The 23,522-nt window shown below is 34.7% G+C and overlaps 1 protein-coding gene across 1 annotated transcript; it reads right to left on the bottom strand.

Moving 5' to 3' along the window:
* Nucleotides 1–11,673: 11,673 nt before the first annotated feature.
* LOC106717273 (LITAF domain-containing protein) lies at nt 11,674–19,751 on the bottom strand. The gene is made up of 4 exons (XM_014511077.2): nt 19,674–19,751; nt 19,340–19,489; nt 18,694–18,847; nt 11,674–12,057 (listed from the first exon to the last, which is right to left on the bottom strand). The coding sequence occupies exons 2-4, from the start codon at nt 19,479–19,481 to the stop codon at nt 11,952–11,954; spliced, it is 402 nt and encodes a 133-aa protein (XP_014366563.1). The 5' UTR covers nt 19,482–19,489; nt 19,674–19,751; the 3' UTR covers nt 11,674–11,951.
* Between the last annotated feature and the right edge of the window lie 3,771 nt (nt 19,752–23,522).

Raw genomic sequence — 23,522 nt, 5'->3', positions numbered from 1 at the left:
CGGGAAAATCTAGTATTGTTAACTTTTCCTGTTCTTTTAATGTAACAGTAATTATTCAAATATTAATATTCCTAATATTTGTAAGATTGATTTAATATAATTATTCAAAAATAAATATTTCTAATATTTGTAAGATTGCATGTTGTTGATGAAACTTTATGGTGATTGTGTTCCGATGATTTTGATATGTTTCTTGTTATGTAATGTATTTCATATCAAAATTGAACAATTTTATTTTCTGTCCATTCATCATCATCAGCTCACTATACGTCCCCACCGAGGGGCTCGGAGCCTACCCCAAATTAGGGGTGACTAGGCCATAGTCAACCACACTGGCCAAGTGCGAGTTGGTTGACTTCACACATATCATTGAATTTGTTCTCAGATATGTGCAGCATCACGATGTTTTCCTTCACCGTAAGAACGTCGGATAAATGTACATATGTAAATCGACACTCGAAAAACACGGTACATGGCGGGATTAGAACCCAGGACCTGCAGATTGCAAGTCAAGTGCTTAACCCCTGAGCCACCGACGCTCATTTTCTGTCCATTATTTTTCCTATATTCATTCAATATTTACAATAAACAAAAATTGTTGTTTATTGTAATTAATAGATTATTATTGTTATAACAAACATAAAGTAAGTTGAATATTGTATTCCAAAAAATATGAATTTGTGTTTGGTGAATTGTTTATTTTAATTTTATTGTTTATAATTCGGGATAAAAGTTGTTACAATATAATTAATATTGTAATTGTTGTAGTAGAATAAAGAAATGTCTTGTAGTAATTGTTGTTTTTTATTTCCCTAAACTTTTATGAATAACCACTGTTTTATGGCTTTCGAGTGCAGTGACACTTGTTGATGTGAAACATCTATAGGATCACTTGTAAACCGAATCGTTGGGTTGGCGACGCTTGCCGTGGCGTCGGGTCGCCAAGCTATACTAAGGTAATACATATATATATTTTATGTATAGTAGAGTGTACGGTATGGCGACGGGTCGTCACGCTATACTGAGGTATACATTATTATTATTATCATTATCTTTATTTATTTAATTATAATATTTAATATTTTATGCATATTACTTGTACACACACAATGTTTCACATCTGGCAGGCGTCCCATGACTGCTCACAAGTTTTTTTTTCATCCCTTACATTCTCTTAGAAAAAATAGACCAAATCTAGGTCAATATACATAATTATCGAGACAGTCAAAACGCAGAATGCTATATACTTTACGAATACATTTAAGGGTTCGTGCAAATCTGGCGAATGTGCAACTAGCGCACCGCCAGCACTCACTATTCAAGCCTCGCTTGAGTTCGCCAAACAATGCGAGCACCGCGTGAGCAGCTCTAGAGCTGCGTGATGTGGACGTACCCTAAGAATGTACTATTATTATAATTTAGTATATGGATAAAATACTAATATTAGGTCCTTACATATGAAATTGGCGTTTTGTATGGGAGGAACAAAAAGTCGAATATTTTTTAATATAATATATTTAATTAATCAAAGTATGAACCATTACTTTCTATGCACTTTTGCCATCTCATAGGTAGTTCATTGATCCCTTTACTAAAAAAACCAGTCGGACGGGAATCAATAAAATCTTTGAAGGCGATTTGGACTGCCCCATCGGAGTTGAATTTTTTCCCTTGCAAGAAGTTATCCAAATTTCGAAAAAAATGGTAATCTGTTGGAGCAAGGTCCGGGGAGTACGGAGGATGTCTTAGACTTTCCAATTGAAGCTCTTCTAATTTAGTAGCCGTCTGTTGCGCAGTGTGTGGTCTAGCGTTGTCGTGAAGCAGCAGTGGCGTGGAGCGATTGACCAGCCTAGGTTGTTTAGCCGCTAGCTTTTCCACCATGGTTTGCAATTGCTGACAATAGACATCAGCCGTAATAGTCTGGCCAGATTTGAGAAAACTGTAATGAATAATACCGGCACTAGTCCACCAAACGCTTACAAGTAACTTTTTAGCCGACTTCAAAAAGAAGGAGGTTATCAATTCGACTGAATTTTTTTTTTTTTTTTTTTATGTGTGTTACCGCGAATCTCAGTCCCTGGTGGTCCGATTTTGATAAAAATTATTTTAATCGAAAGGAAGTGCTTGCAGGTGGGTCCCATTTTTTTGTTTTTTTTTTTAAATAACTAGAAGACTAGTAGATTTTGAATATAGCTTCAAAATTTGTTGCGAAAATTAGGGACATTTTTGCTTTCAGCGCTTACGTAGGCTAAACTATAAGACCTACATCAAAATGATGTATGGAGAATTGTAGCTCTTTAAATGTGCTAAATAAAAGTCCGCGATAGCATATATCTATCTTTTATAGTTTTCTCACAATAACCATTTTTTTCTTTACGAAACATTAATTAATTTCATGCCCTATTTCCGACGCTATTATTCAAGTTCAGTATTAACCCTTATGTAAATAAACATGTTCATTATCAAGAGAATTTAATGTACATTATATTTGCGATTAAAACTATATCATTCTGTCTAATAGTTTAGGAGATATCGTAAGAATAAAATTACGCGGAAACGAAAAATGCTACATCGCGTTACAATGAATAGCACAAATTTGCTTTCTGGGCTTACGTAGGTCAAACTATATGACCTACATTAAAATGATGTATGGAGTAATTATAGATCCTTAAATTTGCTAAATAAAAGTCTCAGGTGGCATATATCTATCATCTATGGATGTCTCACAAAAACCATGTTATTGTGAACAAACTTCGATTAAAATGCACACGACAAACAGCGTCGTAAGCTTACGGCGCTATTATATTATATTCGATATGAATCCTTATCCAAATAAATATGTTTGATGGCTAGAGTATTAAATGCAGATTACATTAGCCTTTAAACTATGTAATTCTGATCAATAGTTTGGAAGATATTAAATTATTAAAAACTACGCGCATTCGAAAAATTCTACGGCGGCGCGCGGCTGGACTAAATTAAAGGCACGCTACGATGTATTAGTTCGTTAATTTTTAATTTGTATACCGATTTTGATAATTATTTCACTGTTTAAAGGATAAGTGGTTATCTGCTGCATTCTAAATTAGTTTTTGAATTGAAGTACACACATATTAAATAGGAAAGTCCTTTTCTTTATTTCTTTCCTCATACGTATTAAGGAAATTTGTAATTGAACTTCAAATTCACTAAAAATTAGCCGACTTCAAAAAAAACAATCTGAAACAAAATGCACTCAAAAGTAACATAAAAAAACAATTTCAAACAAAATGCATTCAAAAGTACCATAAAAAACAATCTCAAACAAAATGCACTCAAAAGTAACATAAAAAAAAATAATTTCAAACAAAATGCATTCAAAAGTACCATAAAAAAACAATCTCAAACAAAATCCACTAAAAAGAAACAAAATAATGACATGAAAACTTCTTTCTTTCTTTCTTCTCTCTTTCAAAAACCCTCTAAACTCTAAAGAAAGTTCTCTTCTTTCTTGTAACATGTCTATATTGTATAATTATTGTTATTTTGGAGTCGGTTTCGGCCTAAGTAGGGACATAAACGTAAGTATGTCTGTAGTATTCGTCCATTATATTTGGCTCGCCTACGTACCACCACGTGCTACGGGTCCAACCGTCTGACCCCGACTGCCTCCCTACCTCGTAGGTAATACCTTTAGTACAGGTGTACTGGCTTGCACTTGTGACGTATACGCTCGAGACAAACGACACTCTGTTTACATACACTACATCCCTTCCTTATTTTAATTTATTTGATCTTTGTATGTATACTTGTATTTGATCGTAATTAAATCACTAGGCGTGTAGGTATAGCAGTAATCTTTATTTATTCTGTAACATTGTTATTTGATATCATAAATTTCTCTACACTTTTACATATAAACTAATTTTGTTAATTTGATTAACTTTGATTCAATAATCAGTTATAAATTCACTTCACAAATGTTTTCACAACAACCACATACATATTTATTTTAATCTGATACCATATTGTAATTATCTTCCTTATTTAAATTATTTCTTTCTTCTCATTGTCATTTAGAACTCGCCAGAGTCCCTCAATTCTTTTTAAATTAACTACATTTCGCCTTGATCACACTCAACGGAACTAATCCCGTAAAATCATTCCGAGCTTATATATATTATTACTAGTAATGCAACGGGAGCGTCTTAGCGGAACCCGAAACGGAAACAGCAGTGTAAATAATATAAAAAACATATTTACAAAGGCTGGCGTGGTTGACCATGGCCCAATCACCCCCAACACGGGAGAGGCTTCGAGCCTCTCGGCAGGGACGCATAGTGAGCTGATGATAATAATGATGATGACATATTACGTGGTTATCAGTTATTCAAAAGTACATTTAATAACTCGTAAGTATGAAATAGTCACATGTTGCCAGCTGTCAAATTTTATATGGACAATAACTAGACCGTTTACTCCACCAAGAGACACCGATTGCTTCAAACAGCAGCAAAATAATACGCTCTTAAATTCACGAAAAAGTACATAAACAAACAAATGCCGTAAGGCCGTGCACGGACTGGGCGTCTCGAACCGCGCATGTGTAACTCTCAGTCGTCGTAAACTTACGTTTGTATCTCCGCTGTAAAAGTAGCGGAAACAGGAGCAGAGATCCGTTACATCACTAATTATCACTTGTCACTTTACACTTAGTATGTAATTTTTTTTCTTTTGCAATTATGTATGTCTCAGTGAGAACTTATATGTGAAAACTTATATATTAGACTAGCTGTGTCCGCGTGAAATACCATCTCGGGTAACATTTTTTTTTTTTTTGTTAATTATTTTACTTAACCGACGTGCTATGCTTTGACGTATGAATGTAGAAGACATAGAAAGACGTGTGCCAGGACCGCGCCAAATGTAGGTCCTGTGTCTCAGCCTACCCCTCTGGGTTACGGGTCGTGAATTATGTTGTTCTTGTGGTATTTTAATTAAACTTATAAAAACTTATGCCAAAAATATTAAACTTACAAAATATTCACAAACACATCTTCCCATAAAAACTTTCATTCCCTATTCCGTTTTGTTACATTGCAACCTTGAGGCTAAAACTTTTACAAACTTCAAATGTCATAATTATTAACTTATATAGAAACAGCTTAAACACTCACGTCTATATATCCGGTGTCGTCACCGACTAGTTTCGAGCCCTTCGGGGGCCCTTCATCAGGGTGAGTGGGACTGGTGGTCATATTTATTTATATCAGATCAGCAGCCTAAAAATAAGTTTCCACATTCTAACTGTAAAAATGACGATACTTCCATACAAATTTCTACCCAACTTTCAACACTTTACAACCCCTTTTTCGCGCCAAAATGTGACCTATGTCCTTCCTCAGGCTCTAGACCATCCGTGTACCAAACTTCACTTTAATCGGTTCAGTAGCTTTGGCGTGAAAACGAGACAGGCAGACAGACAGAGTTACGTTCTCATTTATAATGTCAAGTAAGTAACGACGAGTAAAGAGGTTCCATTAAATCGATGGCTATGTCGACCTAAGGTTCATTCGGTAATTCTTGTCGCGTAAGGGGACTTAAGAGGGGTTGGAGCTGATATTACCTATGCCACCAAACTTTGGTCCTCAATGTAGCTTTCATGAGAACTATTCCTGGATGACCCTCGTTGGCATGGGGATGGTAGTAGATTTTGAGTTAAGCTTAAAAATGCGTTGCGAAAATTAGGGACATTTTTGCCTTCAGCGCTTACGTAGGCTAAACTATAGGACCTGCATAAAAATTTAGTGTGGAAGAATTGCAGCTCTTTAGATGTGCTTAATAAAACTCCGCAATAGCATATCTACCTTTTATAGTTTTCTCACAATGACCATTTTTTTTTTTTTTAGAAACATCAATTAAATTCATTCTCTATTTCCGACGCTATTATTCGAGTTCAGTATTAACCCTTATGTAAATAAATATGTTCATTATCAAGAGAATTTAATTTAGACTATATTTGCCCTTGAAACTATATCATTCTGTCTAATAGTTTAGGAGATATCGAAGGAATAAAATTACGCGATAACGAATAAATGCTACATCGCGTTACAATGAAAAGAAACAATTTCGCTTTCTGGCTTACGTAGGTCAAACTACCTACATTAAAATGATGTATGGAGCAATTATAAATCCTTAAATTTGCTAAATAAAAGTCTACGGTGGCATATATCTATCATCTATGGATGTCTCACAATAGCCTGTTGCACGAAAACAGCGTCATAAGTTTACGGCGCTATTATACCACATTTGATATGAATTCTTATCAAAATAAATATGTTTTAAGACTAGAGTATTATTACATGCAGATTACATTTGCTTTTCAAACAATGTAATTCCGATCAATAATTTGGAAGATATCAAATGATTAAAAACTACGTGCATCCGAAAAATGCTACTGTGGCGCGCGGCTGCACAGAATTAAAGGAATGTATTAGTTCTTTAATATTCAATTAGTATACAGATCTTGATAACTATTTCTTTGTTTAAAAGATAGCCCCTGAATTGAAGTAAGTCCCTTTCTTTATGTCCTACTTCCGTCCTCATACGTATTAAGGAATTTTTGTTGCCAAACTTCAAATTCCCTAAAAATCGAGAAATAATTTATGTACATTTTTTTTTAAGAATAAATGAAAGTCGACTTTATAAAAACAGTGTCAAACAAAATGCACTAAAAAGTAACAAAACAATGTCATGAAAACTCTCAAAAGTAAGAAACATGTCTATATTGTATAATTATTGTTATCTTGGAGTCAATTTCGGCCTAAGTAGGGACATAAACGGAACTCGGTCTAAGACATCTCAAATATAAAATGTCACTTATTAACTCATTCAGCATTATTATAATTATAAAATAATTCTTGTAATTCCAAGCAACCAAAATGTAATAAACTGACTATTTCCTACCCAATGTCGTCAATACCCGTTGCATTCATATATATAAATAGTATTCGCTTCCAGCTCTCCCATCTTACTCTGAAGGATGTAGTTTCTCCTTCGTATTCAAACTTTTCCAACGTAAGTTGGGCCAAATTAGCGTGGTATCTAAAATTTAAGTTTTCTTTTACGAAATACTATCAACTTAATGATCAACTATGCTGCGTCCATGTTATACACGACCTCATCGATTTAACGATCAGCTGTGCTGCTTTCGTGTCATACACGACCTCATCGATTTAACGATCAGCTATGCTGCTTTCGTGTTATACACGACCTCATCGATTTAACGATCAGCTATACTGCTTTCGTGTTATACACGACCTCATCGATTTAACGATCAGCTATGCTGCTTTCATATGTCTACATAACCTTATCGATTTAACGATCAGCTATGCTGCTTTCTTGTCATTTATCTACTTAACCTTATCGATTTAACGATCAGCTATTCTGCTTCAATGTCATATATATACATGAATTCACCGATTTAACGATCAGCCATGCTGCTTCCATGTCATATCCATGACATAATCAATTTAATGATCAACTTTGTGCTGCTTTGTAATCAGGCGCAAATGCTGATTAAGTGGATATCTACGATTAAGTGCAAATTTACACTTTAGTGTACCTAGTTTGTTACACATAACTTAAGTTTGAAAGATATTATTATTATTTAATTCATACTACAGTCCATCAATACACTGTTAGTGATTATTGGCAAAGGTCGAAGACAGACAGTAAATTATTAAAAATGCATTTGATTATTGTTTTAGGTCGTTCGTGCAATCATAAAATATGTGTATGTCTAATTAATTTGTACGTCGTGGATATACTACTAGGGTAGTAAATAAATATTTATTATATCATTTATAGTTCAATATTTTCTTAAACATCATTCGTCAATTGCTAATCCGAGTAAGTTTTTATCAATACACCGGAAATCAATCTGTCACTTGCACGTGTCATTCATTATGACTCATCATGGTGCACTTTGTAGTAAACAACTTAAACCAAAATTAATATTGTGATAACCAATTACAGTGCAACCTCGATACAACAAATCGGAGGGGAACAAGAAAATATCTGTAATATCAAGTAATTCGTTGAACTGAGGTTTGTTATGTTGAGGTTAGATTGGCCAAAAATTCGTTATAAAGAGGTAAAAGACATACATTCCTCTACGTCTTTGAACTCGCATGATTTTAATCTTTTACTGTTTTTTTTTTTGTTTTTTTTTGTTTTTTTTTTTTTTTTATATGAGAAGGGGGCCAACGAGCTGCGCGAACACCGAAGTGATCATTGACGCCCATGGACATCCGCAACACTAGGAGAATTGCAGATGCGTTGCCGGCCTTTAAGAAAGAGATATGCTCGCTTCTTGAAGGACCCTAAGTCGTAGTGGTTTGGAAATACCGCCGAGGACAGACATTAAAAATTTACATTCAAACCACTTTCTTCTGAAAACTTATCTTTAAATTTTAAAATTGTAGCCAATGTACTTGCGGGAATCCCGAACTCTGTTTACATTACTTTCCATCAAAACAACAATGATTACTGTACAAACAAAAGCGTGTCGAAACATGTCAAGACATGAATCACATTATAAGATTAAGAGTTATATTATTGGTTGCACTGTATTGTGATCTTATTTCGATATTTGGTTTAGTTTACATTTCAACCGTTTGTAAAATATTCACAGCTAGTAACGTCTTTAAGCCACATTTTACAAATAAGTATCATATGCGAACAAAGAAAATCGTTGCTCATTTTGGCAATCAATAGCTTCCATTTCAAATTGTTTTTAATTGGGTGCACGTAAAGCCAAATAATATTAAGAATAATTTTGACGGTCAATTATTGAAGTTTCCTTTATTATTCATACACACTAGTCTCTTCCTTCGTTTTTTTCAAATACAATTTATTATCGTACTTACAGTTTTATCCTCGTCGCCAATGTAGTATTCGTCCATTATATTTGGCTCGCCTACGTACCACCACGTGCTACGGGTCCAACCGTCTGACCCCGACTGCCTCCCTACCTCGTAGGTAATACCTTTAGTACAGGTGTACTGGCTTGCACTTGTGACGTATACGCTCGAGACAAACGACACTCTGTTTACATACACTACAATGTCTAATACATCTCAAATATAAAATGTCACCTATTTACTTCGGCCGACACCGACTGCGAAATAACAATAATTATACAATATAGACATGTTACAAGAAAGAAGAGAACTTTCTTTAGAGTTTAGAGGGTTTTTGAAAGAGAGAAGAAAGAAAGAAAGAAGTTTTCATGTCATTATTTTGTTTCTTTTTAGTGGATTTTGTTTGAGATTGTTTTTTTATGGTACTTTTGAATGCATTTTGTTTGAAATTATTTTTTTTTATGTTACTTTTTTGGGGTTAATTTTCGCTTGGGGCAGGATTTGGCTGGCTGGCCAGGATCCAACCATTGCGCTGAGCGCTTCCGATTATCGTAAAGAACCCATTTTTCATCACAGGTAATGATTCGGTTTAAAATACCTTCATTATTGTGCCGGTTTAGTAATGTAACGCAACAGTCGACGCGCGTTTGCCGGTTTGTTTCAGTCAATTCGTGAGGTACCCACCTTTCAAGCTTTTTAATCTTCCCAATTTGCTTCAAGTGAATTAAAACAGTTTTATCACTAACATCGCAGCCTGCAGCTAACTCGGACGTGGTTTGCGATGGATCCGCTTCCACAATAGCCTTCAACTCTTCATTATCAACTTGAGTCTCAGGCCGTCCACGGGGCTCGTTCTGCAGATCGAAATTTCCAGAACGAAAACGTTGGAACCAAAAACGAACTGTGTTTTCTTTTGCAACACGACCGCCATACACATCATTCACCCTTCGAGTCGTTTCCGCAGCACTAGTGCCACGGCGGAACTCGTACTCGTAAATAATGCGATATTTTAAGTTTTCCATTTTGTAAAATGAGTGACGCAAACAGAAAAAAACAGAAGAAAAAAAACAAACGAATGACGGTCATCGAACCACAAATACATGAGTCTATAGCTGTACAAATTTGAATTTGGAATTCCTTACCAAAGAGGAGAAATTCGTGATTAAAGTGGCCAGTACGAAAAACGCCAATTTCATATGTAAGGACCTAATATATTAGGATGCTGATACCCGGAACCTTGCCAGTGGCAATAGATGATTACCACAGAGGGGGTTATAGTGGGTAAAAAGCCACATTACCTTGCTTCCCCAGGAACCGGGTGTCTTATAGGTAGAAAGACTGTTACGATTTTTTCTTTTAAATTCATGTCAAAGGAGGAATGTATTAAAGTGTTTTTGCCATAAAGAGTTTGAGCAAGTCTTTTACCTTATTAGTTAGTAGTAGGGGCTCAATTATACGCAACTCCACGACAAGCGCGTATTTTGTTTAGTAGTTTTGAGTAGTTTTTTTAATAAGTTTTTAACATATAACTGGGAAAGGTTTTTTCCGATAAGGATTTAAAAATAAAACAAATGCATAGCTTTTATTATATTTTTATTAGTTACTTTTAATTGCACTAAATTAAATTAATGAAAAAAAAAATTGAAGCATAATATTAGCGTTTAAGAATTAATACAAAATTATTCGTATGTTTGTACACAGATATAATCTGTGCACTTTAATATTATTTAGGTTTAAATTTGTAAAATTTATTTTAAAAAAAAAAAACTTTGTAATATAAGTAGCGTAATTAATATTACTTGTTCATTGTAAATTTAGTTATTTTATATTTATTTTAATAAAATGAACACATTAGGAAGTGGTATGAACAGTATTCGTTAGTTTTACATATTTATACTTTGTAATTCAGTATAAAAATACTTATAAAATATAATGTAAATAATTCAAATAGTAGCATACTCGACAGATTGATAATTTATTTATTGGAAATATGTTTAAAAATAGAATTCGAGTACTAGAAAATGACAATTGTATAAATAACAATTATTGTCTCATTTTTTATCAAAAACAACAAAGGGGATTACTTATATACCAGTGAGTGAATTTATATATTTAGGATGTTGTTTAATAATGAAGGGCATTTTTATCGACCTAATTCATTTATTTTAAAGCTTCTTGCGTGGAATATTAAATAAAACAAGTCTTGTTCTGTACTATTTAGTAATTTGTAAAATGAAAATTGTTTCGATGACTGACAAAACATTTATTTCACATATATAACATGATTGTAGTATTTAATGTTATGTAAAATTATACCATAGTTCGACGGATAGTAAATATGAAATGTAATTGAGAAACCATAAGCATTATTCACAGAAAAAGAGATAAAAATTATTACTTAAAAATAATCTACATTAAAACATTAAAGTGTACTTATGTATTACGCCATAAAATTACAAAATCTTACGACTAAGAAAATGTGTAAAATAAAAAAAAATATTGTTCCTTCTTCAAACATAAGGTCCGCTGGATATATAAAACTTCACTTCTACATTACCCCGATATTTCCACATCAACATTTGCTCCCACAATTATTTCAAACTCTTAAATTACTTACGTAAATATTAAAAAGTTATTAAAAGCGAAAAATTAATACTAAAGTAAATTATTATTCGCATGTAAACATTAATGTGTATCTTAAATTAATAAAAGTTGTATATTGTATAATAGACATCAATATTGTTTCAAAAAAGGTATACGAGATTCAGGGGATCTACCTCCTAGTGTGATGCGGATACTAGACTAGATCTAGGTTTTGACTTAGGACATACTAACATCGACTTGGATAAATTGAGAAGAGATTACGCTGGGATAGTTTAACCGTAGAATTCGACTGTCGTGAGAATGAAATTGATAACAATTTATATTCATACAAATGATTATTGCAGTGTAATTCTACGGTTACAAGGACAACATTGAGAGTTAAATGCTCTCCCTATCACTCGGAACTCCGATGTTTGAAGGGAGTTATGCTAGTTGTACGGGTGTTTATCGACGATAGCGGCCGAGGTAGGCGCTGCAGTTGGGGCAGCGATGATGTACATCCATACAGCTGTCAATACAGCACGGAATCAAGCAACAGCCGCAGAAACAACTGCAACAAAAAAACAATTTCAAACAAAATGCACTCAAAAGTAACGTAAAAAACAATTTCAAACAAAATTCACTCAAAAGTAACATAAAAAAACAATTTCAAACAAAATGCATTCAAAAGTACCATAAAAAACAATCTCAAACAAAATACACTAAAAAGAAACAAAATAATGTCATGAAAACTTCTTTCTTTCTTTCTTCTCTCTTTCAAAAACCCTCTAAACTCTAAAGAAAGTTCTCTTCTTTCTTGTAACATGTCTATATTGTATAATTATTGTTATTTCGCAGTCGGTGTCGGCCGAAGTAAATAGGTGACATTTTATATTTGAGATGTATTAGACATACTTACGTTTATGTCCCTTCTTAGGCCGAAACCGACTCCAAAATAACAATAATTATACAATATAGACATGTTACAAGAAAGAAGAGAACTTTCTTTAGAGTTTAGAGGGTTTTTGAAAGAGAGAAGAAAGAAAGAAAGAAGTTTTCATGACATTATTTTGTTTCTTTTTAGTGTATTTTGTTTGAGATTGTTTTTTATGGTACTTTTGAATGCATTTTGTTTGAAATTGTTTTTTTATGTTACTTTTGAGTGAATTTTGTTTGAAATTGTTTTTTACGTTACTTTTGAGTGCATTTTGTTTGAAATTGTTTTTTTTTAAGTTACTTTTGAGCGCATTTGTTTGAGATAGTTTTTTTTGTTTTGAAGTCGGCTATTTTTTTTTCTTAAAATGTTTGTTTTATTTCTCAATTTTTAGTGAATTTGAAGTTTAATTACAAATTTCCTTAATACGTATAAGGACATAAATAAGACAAATAAAGAAAAGGACTTTCCTATTTAATATGTGTGTACTTCAATTCAAAAACTAATTTAGAATACACCAGATAACCACTTATCCTTTAAACAATGAAATAATTATCAAAATCGGTATACAAATTGAAAATTACCGAACTAATACATCGTAGCGTGCCTTTAATTTTGTCCAGCCGCGCGCCGCACTAGCATTTTTCGAATGCGCGTAGTTTTTAATAATTTAATATCTTCCAAACTATTGATCAGAATTACATAGTTTAAAGGCTAATGTAATCTGCATTTAATACTCTAGCCATCAAACATATTTATTTGGATAAGGATTCATATCGAATATAATATAAGAGCGCCGTAAGCTTACGACGCTGTTTTTCGTGTGCAATTTAATCGAAGTTTGTTCACAATAACATGGTTTTTGTGAGACATCCATAGATGATAGATATATGCCACCTGAGACTTTTATTTAGCAAATTTAAGGATCTATAATTACTCGATACATCATTTTAATGTAGGTCATATAGTTTGACCTACGTAATCCCAGAAAGCAAATTTGTGCTATTCATTGTAACGCGATGTAGCATTTTTCGTTTCCGCGTAATTTTATTCTTACGATATCTCCTAAACTATTAGACAGAATGATATAGTTTCAATTGCAAATATAATCTACATTAAATTCTCTTGATAATGAACATATTTATTTACATAAGGGTTAATACTGAACTTGAATAATAGCGTCGGAAATAGGGCAAGAATTTAATTAATGTTTCGTAAAGAAAAGAATGGTTATTGTGAGAAAACTATAAAAGATAGATATATGCTATCGCGGACTTTTATTTAGCACATTTAAAGAGCTACAATTCGCCATACGTCATTTTGATGTAGGTCTTATAGTTTAGCCTACGTAAGCGCTGAAAGCAAAAATGTCCCTAATTTTCGCAACAAATTTTGAAGCTTATTCAAAATCTACTAGTCTTCTAGTTATTTAAAAAAAAAAACAAAAAAATGGGACCCACCTGCAAGCACTTCCTTTCGATTAAAATAATTTTTATCAAAATCGGACCACCAGGGGCGGAGATTCGCGGTAACACACATAAAAAAAAAAAAAAAAAAAAATTCAGTCGAATTGATAACCTCCTTCTTTTTGAAGTCGGCTAAAAATCAAAACAGATTCTTAACCTACCCAGTTCTAACTAGTAAACTAAAACGTGAATATGTTCAACAAAGTCAGTCGAAATGTTTAGAAATTTTATAACAAAAAAAAAACATTAATAAATTCATTGAAATTGAAGATTAAAAACCTTAAATGTAAACAGATCGTGTGGCAACACCGCACTAACAAGCTGTTATTTAATTTAAACTTCGCTAATTACAAAATATGCAAGTGAAGCGAGCTACTGAAATCACAATTCAAACGCTAACAAGCTTGTAGCGAAACATGTTGGAAGCTGTTGAAAATTTCAAAGGTTGTTGCAGAACTACTTCGCCGAACTGCTGCTTAAATAGTAATATACCCTCACAACAACGTATACAATTAACAAAGCTCCGAGTATCAACTAAAAGTCTAATTAGAGCGAAACTAACGTTATATTAACAGTGGTATGGTTACCAGGTATGGTATTTAACAGTGGTAGATCCCGCAACAACAATATTTGTTGGGTGCACGAATTGGCCGGGTCGACCGGTGCAATACCACGACCACACAGAAGACAGGCGTGAAGTGGGAGCAATTCCGCGTTTCGTCTGATGAGTGTGGTACCGGAGGCCTAATTTTAGTCCTCTTTCCCTTCCCACCCTTTTCTTATTAGGAAAGGATGGGAAGGGAAAGTGGATTTGGCGGAGGAGGGGACGCATAGGAAGGAGAAATATCTTCTTTCTGTGCGTCCCCTTCTCCGTTGATTAAAGGTAGGCAACACATCTGCATTTGCGGATGTCTATGGGCAACGGTCGCCTCGCTATTGCGGCGAATCCAGGTGGCCGTTTGCTCGTTTGCCACCTTGTGCTATAAAAAAAAAAAAAATAAAAAAAAAAAATAAAAAAAAAAAATAAAAATTATACAGCTACAAGTCGGAACTGAAAGCTTCAAGCGGTCAAGTTTTGCAATGAAGTTGAAGTTAACCGCAGTGTGTATTAATTGTTATAAAAATGCATGCAGTCGTACGCGGATCACTTGAAGCTGAAATAGTCGTACATAACGGCTGGTACTATAATATTTATTTTCAAAAGTCGTATACACAATTCCACGTTACTCAGTTACTCTTGTGGTTAGCTCAAATTTCTTTTGAAGGGCTACTTGGTGCAATGTTCGTTAATGTGGGCTACTTATTAACATAGTTAAACTATGCGGTATAAGATTGCTTGAGAGAATTACGTTCGGTACACACAGTTATTGCTGTACTTTAACTATGTAATTTTGATTTTCCACCGATCGGACATCGAAAAAATATTCGCTGCATGCACTCATTATAAAAATGGCTATAGAATTAGTATCAACATTTTAGTTTTATATGAAACTAGCTGTCGCCTACGATTCTGTCCACGCGGAATTAATTAAAACATATTTAGTAGCCTATGTGTTCTTCCAGACTATGTTCTACATTTATGCCAAATTTCATCGAGATCCGTTGAGCCATTCTGGAGATACCTTGTAACAAACTTTAGCATTTATAATATTAGAAAGAAGTAAGATAAAGCGCTTGATTTTAGAATAATAAATGAACATCAGATCGCAACGAAAACTAACTTAGTAGTGAATTTGCACGTAACACCTGTGTATAACGGTGTATTGATCAGCTCTGAACCAGTTCAAAAGTACAGCTCACATAGGCTCATCTCAGTCTACTACCATAACTTTACGAGCCGACGAGAAACCCACGAGTCGCAGAGGGTCCGATCACAACTTATACCTGCAGAAGAAATTGAACTGCTCTGTGAGCCTGTTCAATGATGTGCTTCACACACGCAAAGTATGAGCTGATCTGTCGATCGTCAATTTTAGTTGAGTTAATGACTATCTGTACAATATAGACTTTATCATCTATATATATAAAAGAAAGTCGTGTAAGTTACACTATTTATAACTCAAGAACGGCTGAATCGATTTGACTGAAAATTAGTGGGCAGGTAGCTTAGAACCAGGAAACGGACCTGGGATAATTTTTACCCCGTTTTCTATTTTTTTATCCCCGCGGACGGAGTCGTGAGTAAAAGCTAGTTATCTGTAAAAGAAACAAAGATGCAATATTATTCAATAAAAGATTCACGACATTTGAAATACACGCTAATCATGTGTATGCATGTTGCAATTCAAGACTTTCCAAATTCAACTGTTTGCAAACTTTCTCTTTAACATTATCAGTAGTGTCTGCAAATTTTCTACTTCTTATAACTAGTAGCAACTATAAAAAATATTCAATTAATACAAGATGTTTAAAAATACCAAACTAAGACGTAATTAAATATGTATTTAAATTCACGAATCTATATGGGTAGTTGACGCTCAAATGATCGTTTGCCGAATTCTAGTAATAAAATCAAAAAGTGTCGCATAGCTGTTAACTGTACTTCAATATTTTTTATTTTTTGAAATCTCTAAGTCTAAGTTATTTCGTAATAAATGATCAATTTTAAGTCACATATCTGAATAGAATCTCGTTCTATTCAATATAACCAATCCTGTGTTTAACCTGGACATATTTAAGGTTGCACAGGTTCGTTGGAACGAAATTAATTTCACCGCGCAGCTACGCATAAATCAATACTAGCGTCGAATCAATTCCTGATTGTCCGTGTTTAAGATGCGCGCGGCGATGTACTGGCCAGCGGACCACTAACAATATAAGTGAGTATACATCAAATACGGGTCCGATATTGAGATAGGGGTGGGGTGGAGAAGGCCGTTATTACATTAATTTAAAACTAAGCTTTAAAAAAATCACATATGATAATAAAAAAAACTTGAGAGGTGTCAAGGGACACCCGGATGGAACGAAGTTCCTTTCGATTAATTAGTGAAGGAACCAATGTTTATTCTATGAATAAAAAACTTAAGTCTTCACAAGAAGTACATTTTATTTCTATCAATTTTTGTTATATATTGTCACGTCGTTGCCATGGTGAAGTAGCGCTCTTTCGTCGTTAACATACTTACTATAGCAAAAAGTGTCGTGACAACTTTTCGTAAGAATTTTTTCCGTCTAGCCCCCTTTCACAACGCGCGATAAGGAACTTCGTTCCAAAACTTGAAACCGAACTGCATATTCTTATTACATTTAAACCCGTATATTCCAAAATTCAAGTGATAATGGCCGCATGGCAATAGCATCTTTTACACGAATAAGTCGACTTGAACGGTGTAATACCATGACCACAAAGAAGTCAGGCGTGAAGTGCAAGTAATTTCGCATTTCCTAAGCCTAATTTAAGTGCTCTTCACCATCCTATCCTTTAGATATATCTAAGTGATAGGAAGGGGAAGTGGATTTGGCAGAGGAGAAGGCGCATACGAAGGGAATATATCCTCTGTTATGCGTCTCCTCCTCTGCCGATTACAAGTTGGCAATGCATCTGCAAATGAGATGTCTATGGGCAATGGTCAGTTCGCTATTTCAACAAATTCAAGTAGCCACTTGCTCGTTTGCCACCTTTTGCTATAAAAGAGAAAAATATATACAAGTTATCTTTATTAAATGACATCTATTCACTTTATCTCTCAATTTTTAGCCGACTTCTAAAATAAGGAGGTTATCAATTCGACTGTAATTTTTTTTATGTGTGTTACCGCGAAGCCCCGTCCCAGATGCCCCGATTTTGATAAAAAATATTTTAATCGAAAAGTAGTGCTTGCAGATAGGTCCCATTTATTTGACTATTTATTTTTTAAATGACTAGAAGACTTGTAGATTTTGTTTTAGCTTCAAAATACGTTCGGAAATTAGGGACTTTTTTGCTTTCATCGCTTACGTAGGCTAAACTATAGGACCTACATAAAAATTATGTATGGAAGAATTGTAGCTCTTTATTTAAAGAGCTACAACACACAAGAACATTTGTTCTAAATAAAAATCCGCGATAGCATATATTTATCTTTTATAGTTTTCTCACAATAAACATTTTTTTCTTTAGAAACATCAATTAAATTCATGCCCTATTTCCGACACTATTATTCGAGTTCAGTGTTAACCCTTATGTAAATAAATATGTTCATTCTCAAGAGAATTTAATGTAGATTATATTTGCCCTGAAACTATATCATTCTGTCTAATAGTTTAAGAGATATCAAAAGAATAAAGTTACGCGGAAACGAAAAATACTATATCGCGTTACAATGAAAAGCACAATTTTGCTTTCTTGACTTACGTAGGTCAAACTACCTATTATAAATGTTCCTTATTTACGTTTCCGTAACTCGCAATTTTACTGTTCGTATGTATTTTTGTGTTAATAGCAACACCATGTTAAGAAAAATTCGCGGTTTCCGACAATAATTCTGTCTAAATTAATCTTATTATAACTTCAGCATTCTTTTTTTTTTTTTTTGTATGAGAAGGGGTCAAACGAGCAACGGACCTTAAAATTCTTTGATAAGATTGCTAATTTGTGTTCTTTAAAAGTCTCTTTACTAGTTGCGTATCTTTGAGCTCAACAAAGTCTGCCAAACAATGATGATAGAACAAATGCATTTTACATTGTTTAAAATATTTTAACTAAATTTATACTATCTTAAATTCATTTTGTTTCAAAATGTTGAATATAAGCCCATAGTTTCATACAAATTGCCACAGAAATATAATGTTTACTGTATCTATTCAATGATTTCTATAGACTTACCCGCCAAGAGCGATGATGGCCCCAGAGATGTATGCAATGATGCCGGGCTTCGTCTGAGTCTCCGAGTCAATCTCGGCCTGGCAACTGGGGCAGATCATGTGGGTTGGATGCGATCCCACCGGCACAACAGTAGTCACGATTGGTGGACCCGCCGCTAAACAAACATTTATATATCTAAGTCAAATTTATACTTAAAACAATGAAGTAAAGGTTTACTTCCCTTGTAAAACAATTATCACTACTGTCACTACTTATACATCCATTCCTCTCTCTTTGCATCATTTCCTCATTCCAGAGAGTCATGACCTCTCTTCCTGACCATCTCTCAAAGTGTTTCTTAAGACTGTTTATCCACTACATATCCCTACCAAATACTATACAATTTAACTGTAATGTTGTGTTTTTAAATTTTATAATTATGATTAAATAATTCTATTGCAACTACTGTAGTAATTTTAGCACATGAAAATATTTATTATATGTGGATTTCATCTTTACAGATATTTGGCTAGCATATGGAATATTTAATACAAAGTACTGTGTGGCGGCAGTAAAAATTCAAAACTGTTACAAGGTCATAATCCATACATATGTTAACAGATTTTGAAGGACATCTTATAATTTTTTTTATAAATGAGGTAATTACTTGCAGGATATTGCGGTGTGTAAGGACTTGAAGGTCCCACACCACCCACAGCTTGTGAGTAACTCGGCGGCGCGGCTGGCGGAGGCTGCATCCTCGGGCCATTTCCCCATCCATATGGCGGCGGATTACCCATCTTCTCCATTTTGAGTTCTGCAATATGAGTGCCCATGTATAAAAACAAACCAACCACAGTGACTATTACACTAAGGCGAACCTAACATATGATGCAATAAAATCTGAAAGCTATTTTTAGGTATGATTCCATTATTATGCTCTACTACAATTTCTCAAAATTCTTACACAGTACAGATTAATAAAATTTATTAAATCATACCTTCGATATTTGCTCGAAAATGAATACCGTAATAATCCTATTTTAATTCACGGCTTAACAATGTTTTGTTTTAAATGCCGTAATTGAATATTTATCACCACACAATACACACACTCAGTTCATCAAATGCTACTGTTTGACAGTTTTCATCCATTCCATGTTAGCATTCCACCAGATCACATTGGCGCAGATTCGGCCCGTTTGGTTTTTAAATAAATGAATGAAAGTTTTGTTGTAAATCAAAGCCTAAACGCAAAATTTCAACAATGCATCAGTAAATAACACTTTTACTGACTTTTTAAACCTTTTCTTTTATATATAAGTCTAAAAATAAATAAAAGCGATTATTACAGGTGCATAAATTTGTCTGGTAACACAATAGTTCCACAGCAACTTTTTTTTACTTGACAACTTGACATTGTATTTTGACAGATTGACATTGTTTTTCCATCTACATGACGTTCAGCATCTTTAATCTTTGGTTTCGATTCTGCTTTGTGGTTGAGTGATTGTTACAAGTGTTTTTGACATTACCGTCTTTTTCACTTATTTTTTAGGTGTTTTATAGGGTTTTATTTCCTGTTGATTATCTAATTAGTGGTTTTGTGTGTTTATATAAGTGTGTTGACTTATTTGTAAGTATTATATAGTAGTTTAGTGTAGATAGAATTATGAACGGCGTTGACCCCCCCGATCCTGGGGGAGGTTATATCCCTGTTTCTTCTAATATTCCAGTCCCAATGGACACGGAGGTGATCCATCCTTCTAGAAAACGACAAACTCCTCCAAATTCTGATTATTCCTCTTTTCCCCCAAAGAAAAACTCAGTATCACAAACAATCGGTTCTATTCAGTCGGTGTATACTTTACCAGAATATGAGGGTAACAGAAAACGTTATTTGGATCAGGATATTGCTCCCTTTTTGATTCATGTAAGCAAAGATTGTGAGTCTTCATCTAGTGCTATACTTCACCCGATTAAGTTTGGTCACTTCCTACACCACAATGAAATCAAGGATGTTGCTAAAGACGGTGTTAAACGTATAGGCCGAAATCGGGTCTCTGTTGAATTTAAAACTGCAGTTTCCGCTAATTCTTTCTTAGATCATCCAGGTCTTGCCGCGGCTAAATATAATGCCATTATTCCTTCTTATAATGTGACCCGCATGGGTATTGTTAGAGGCGTCCCAGTAGAGTGGACCCTAGAAGATTTAGTTTCTTCCATTGATGTTCCTGATGGTTTTGGACGTGTCATCAGAGCCCGTCGGCTTAATAAAAAGTCGACTGAAAATAATAATTCTATTTGGACTCCAACTTCAACAGTAGTTCTAACTTTTATTGGCCAAAAGCTCCCAGATAGGGTTTACTGTTTTTACACTTCCCTCCCGGTTCAGACTTATATTTTACCAACCATACAATGTAATAATTGCTGCAGGTTTGGGCATGTTGCTACACAATGCCGGTCAAAAGCGCGTTGTTATATCTGTACACAATCTCACTCTGGTAGTGACTGTAATAGTGTCTCTCCTATACCTACCTGTTTGTTTTGCTCTGGCAACCATAAAGCCACCGATTCATCTTGCCCGGAACATTCCAGACAGAAATCTATCAAACTGGTGATGTCACAAGAAAATATTTCATATAGCGAAGCATCTGTCAGATTCCCACAAGTTAGAAGATCTTTTGCAGATATTTCTCGTACGTCTGTCCCCCCTTTTCCCACTCAATCTACACACATCTTACCCCAATCTTCTGCCCTCACTCAGCCCATTTCCAGTTCAGTCTCGTACCGTCGAACTTATTTTTCACAAAAATCCCCACCAGTTCCGGCATCCAGTCCAGGCTATGATAGGCAAGCTCACCAAGCAATCATTGGTACCCCCTCTTCTAGTCTCCCTAATGGGAGTTCCTATCCTTCAGATTGTATATCTCCCAATGATAATCTCCTCGAACTTTTACTTTCTACAATTTTAAATATATTCTCCCGCTTTGGTGATTTTGAACTACCGAACAATGTCGTATCTAAACTTACTGAGCTTGTCAATACTATCAAAAATGCCAAAATTCCTTCAGTGGAATTGTCACAGCATTCGTCACAAGAAGAATGATATCATCACTCTTATTAATAAATACAAACCTTCTATCTTTGCTGTCCAGGAGACATGGCTTAAGCCCGGTTCCAACTTTAGGATTCCGGGTTTCTCATGTCTCCGGGACGATAGGTCAGATGGTTATGCTGGTTGTGCTATTTTAGTATCTAGAAAAGTGATATTTAAACAAATCTCTCTTCCTTCCCACAGTAGTAGCATTTTTGCTGTTGCTGTTAGAGTATATAATATTTCTTTTCTCTCCATTTACATCCCAGAACCAAACCTAGCTCTTCTCTCAGAATTAAAAAATATTATTACAAGTCTCCCTCCACCTATCCTTATCCTTGGAGATTTTAATATTCATCATACATCTTGGGGTTGTTATTACTGTGATTCCATATCTTTCCCGTTTCTTGATCTCTGTGATGAACTAGATTTGTGTTTATTAAATGACGGGTTTCCTACTCGCAGAGTTCCTCCATCTCAGAATCCAAAGACTGCTGTAGACCTTTCTTTAACTTCACCTTCCTTGGCTTCTAGCCTCTCCTGGTCCGTCCTTTCTTCCACTCATGGTAGTGATCACTTTACAATCATTCTGTCAATTCCTGATTCCCTTAATTCTATTCCTACTGCTTCCCTTCCCCCCCTCTTAAAATTTAACATTCACCAAGCTGATTGGTCTCAATTCAGATCCCATTTAGATCAAGAAATAATGAATATTCCTTTGATTAACCCTGACAATGTCCTTTCTTCATATGTATTTTTTAGAAACGCTCTTCTTTCTTCTGCTACTAAGTCTATCCCTCTCAAAAACTCTGCTAGATGTAAAATCCCCTCTCCCCCTTGGTGGGATTCTGAGTGCACTCAAGCGTGCCAGAGCAGATCAGAAGCAGAGGATGCTTATGCAGCTGCTATGACCTCGGAAAATTTCATCTCTTATCAACGAATTGCGGCCAAAACTGTAAGACTGTTATCAGAAAAGAAAAGATCTGGTTGGCTGCGTTTTTGCGAGGAACTTTCTCCGATCTCTCCCCCTTCTCATGTCTGGAAGAATTTGAGACGATTCCGCTGCTCTTATTCTTCTCGATCTAATGACACTAACGATCCTTCTGACTGGAGTGATCATTTTTCTTGTAGGTTAGCCCCTCCTTCTGTACCTTCATTGGAAGAAACTTCTCCCTCTGCTTTATCCTCTAACTCCACTGACGATTTTGATTCTCCTTTTTCTTGGGAGGAACTTTCCGCTGTCTTGGAGAGTCTAAGTGATTCGTCCCCAGGAATCGATGGGATTCCGTATTCTTTTATTTCCAATAGCAGCGACTCTGTAAAACAGCTATTCCTTTCCATTCTTAATAATATATTTTTAACTGGAACTCCTCCTGAAGAATGGAGGACTCAGATTGTCATCCCTATTTTAAAACCTGGAAAGCCCAGTTCTGACCCTTCTAGTTATCGGCCTATCGCTTTGTCCTGTACAATGGCTAAAATATTGGAACATTTAATCAAGAACCGTTTGGAATGGATTCTGGAAAATAGGAACATATTAGCTAAATCTCAGTTTGGATTTCGAAAAGGATTTAGCACTATGGATAGTTTAAGCATATTTGTAACAGACATTCGTACTTCCTTCTCTAAAAACGAGTCTTTAGTAGGTGTTTTCCTGGACATATCATCTGCGTATGACAATTTTCTTCTTCCAGTGCTCAGGCAGAAGATGCTCCAGCTGAGCATTCCTGTGAAGATTGTAAACATAATTTCT

Source organism: Papilio machaon, chromosome W (genome assembly GCF_912999745.1).
Source record: "Papilio machaon chromosome W, ilPapMach1.1, whole genome shotgun sequence".
Lineage (NCBI taxonomy): Eukaryota > Metazoa > Arthropoda > Insecta > Lepidoptera > Papilionidae > Papilio > Papilio machaon.
This window is presented reverse-complemented; position numbering and strand designations above follow the sequence as displayed.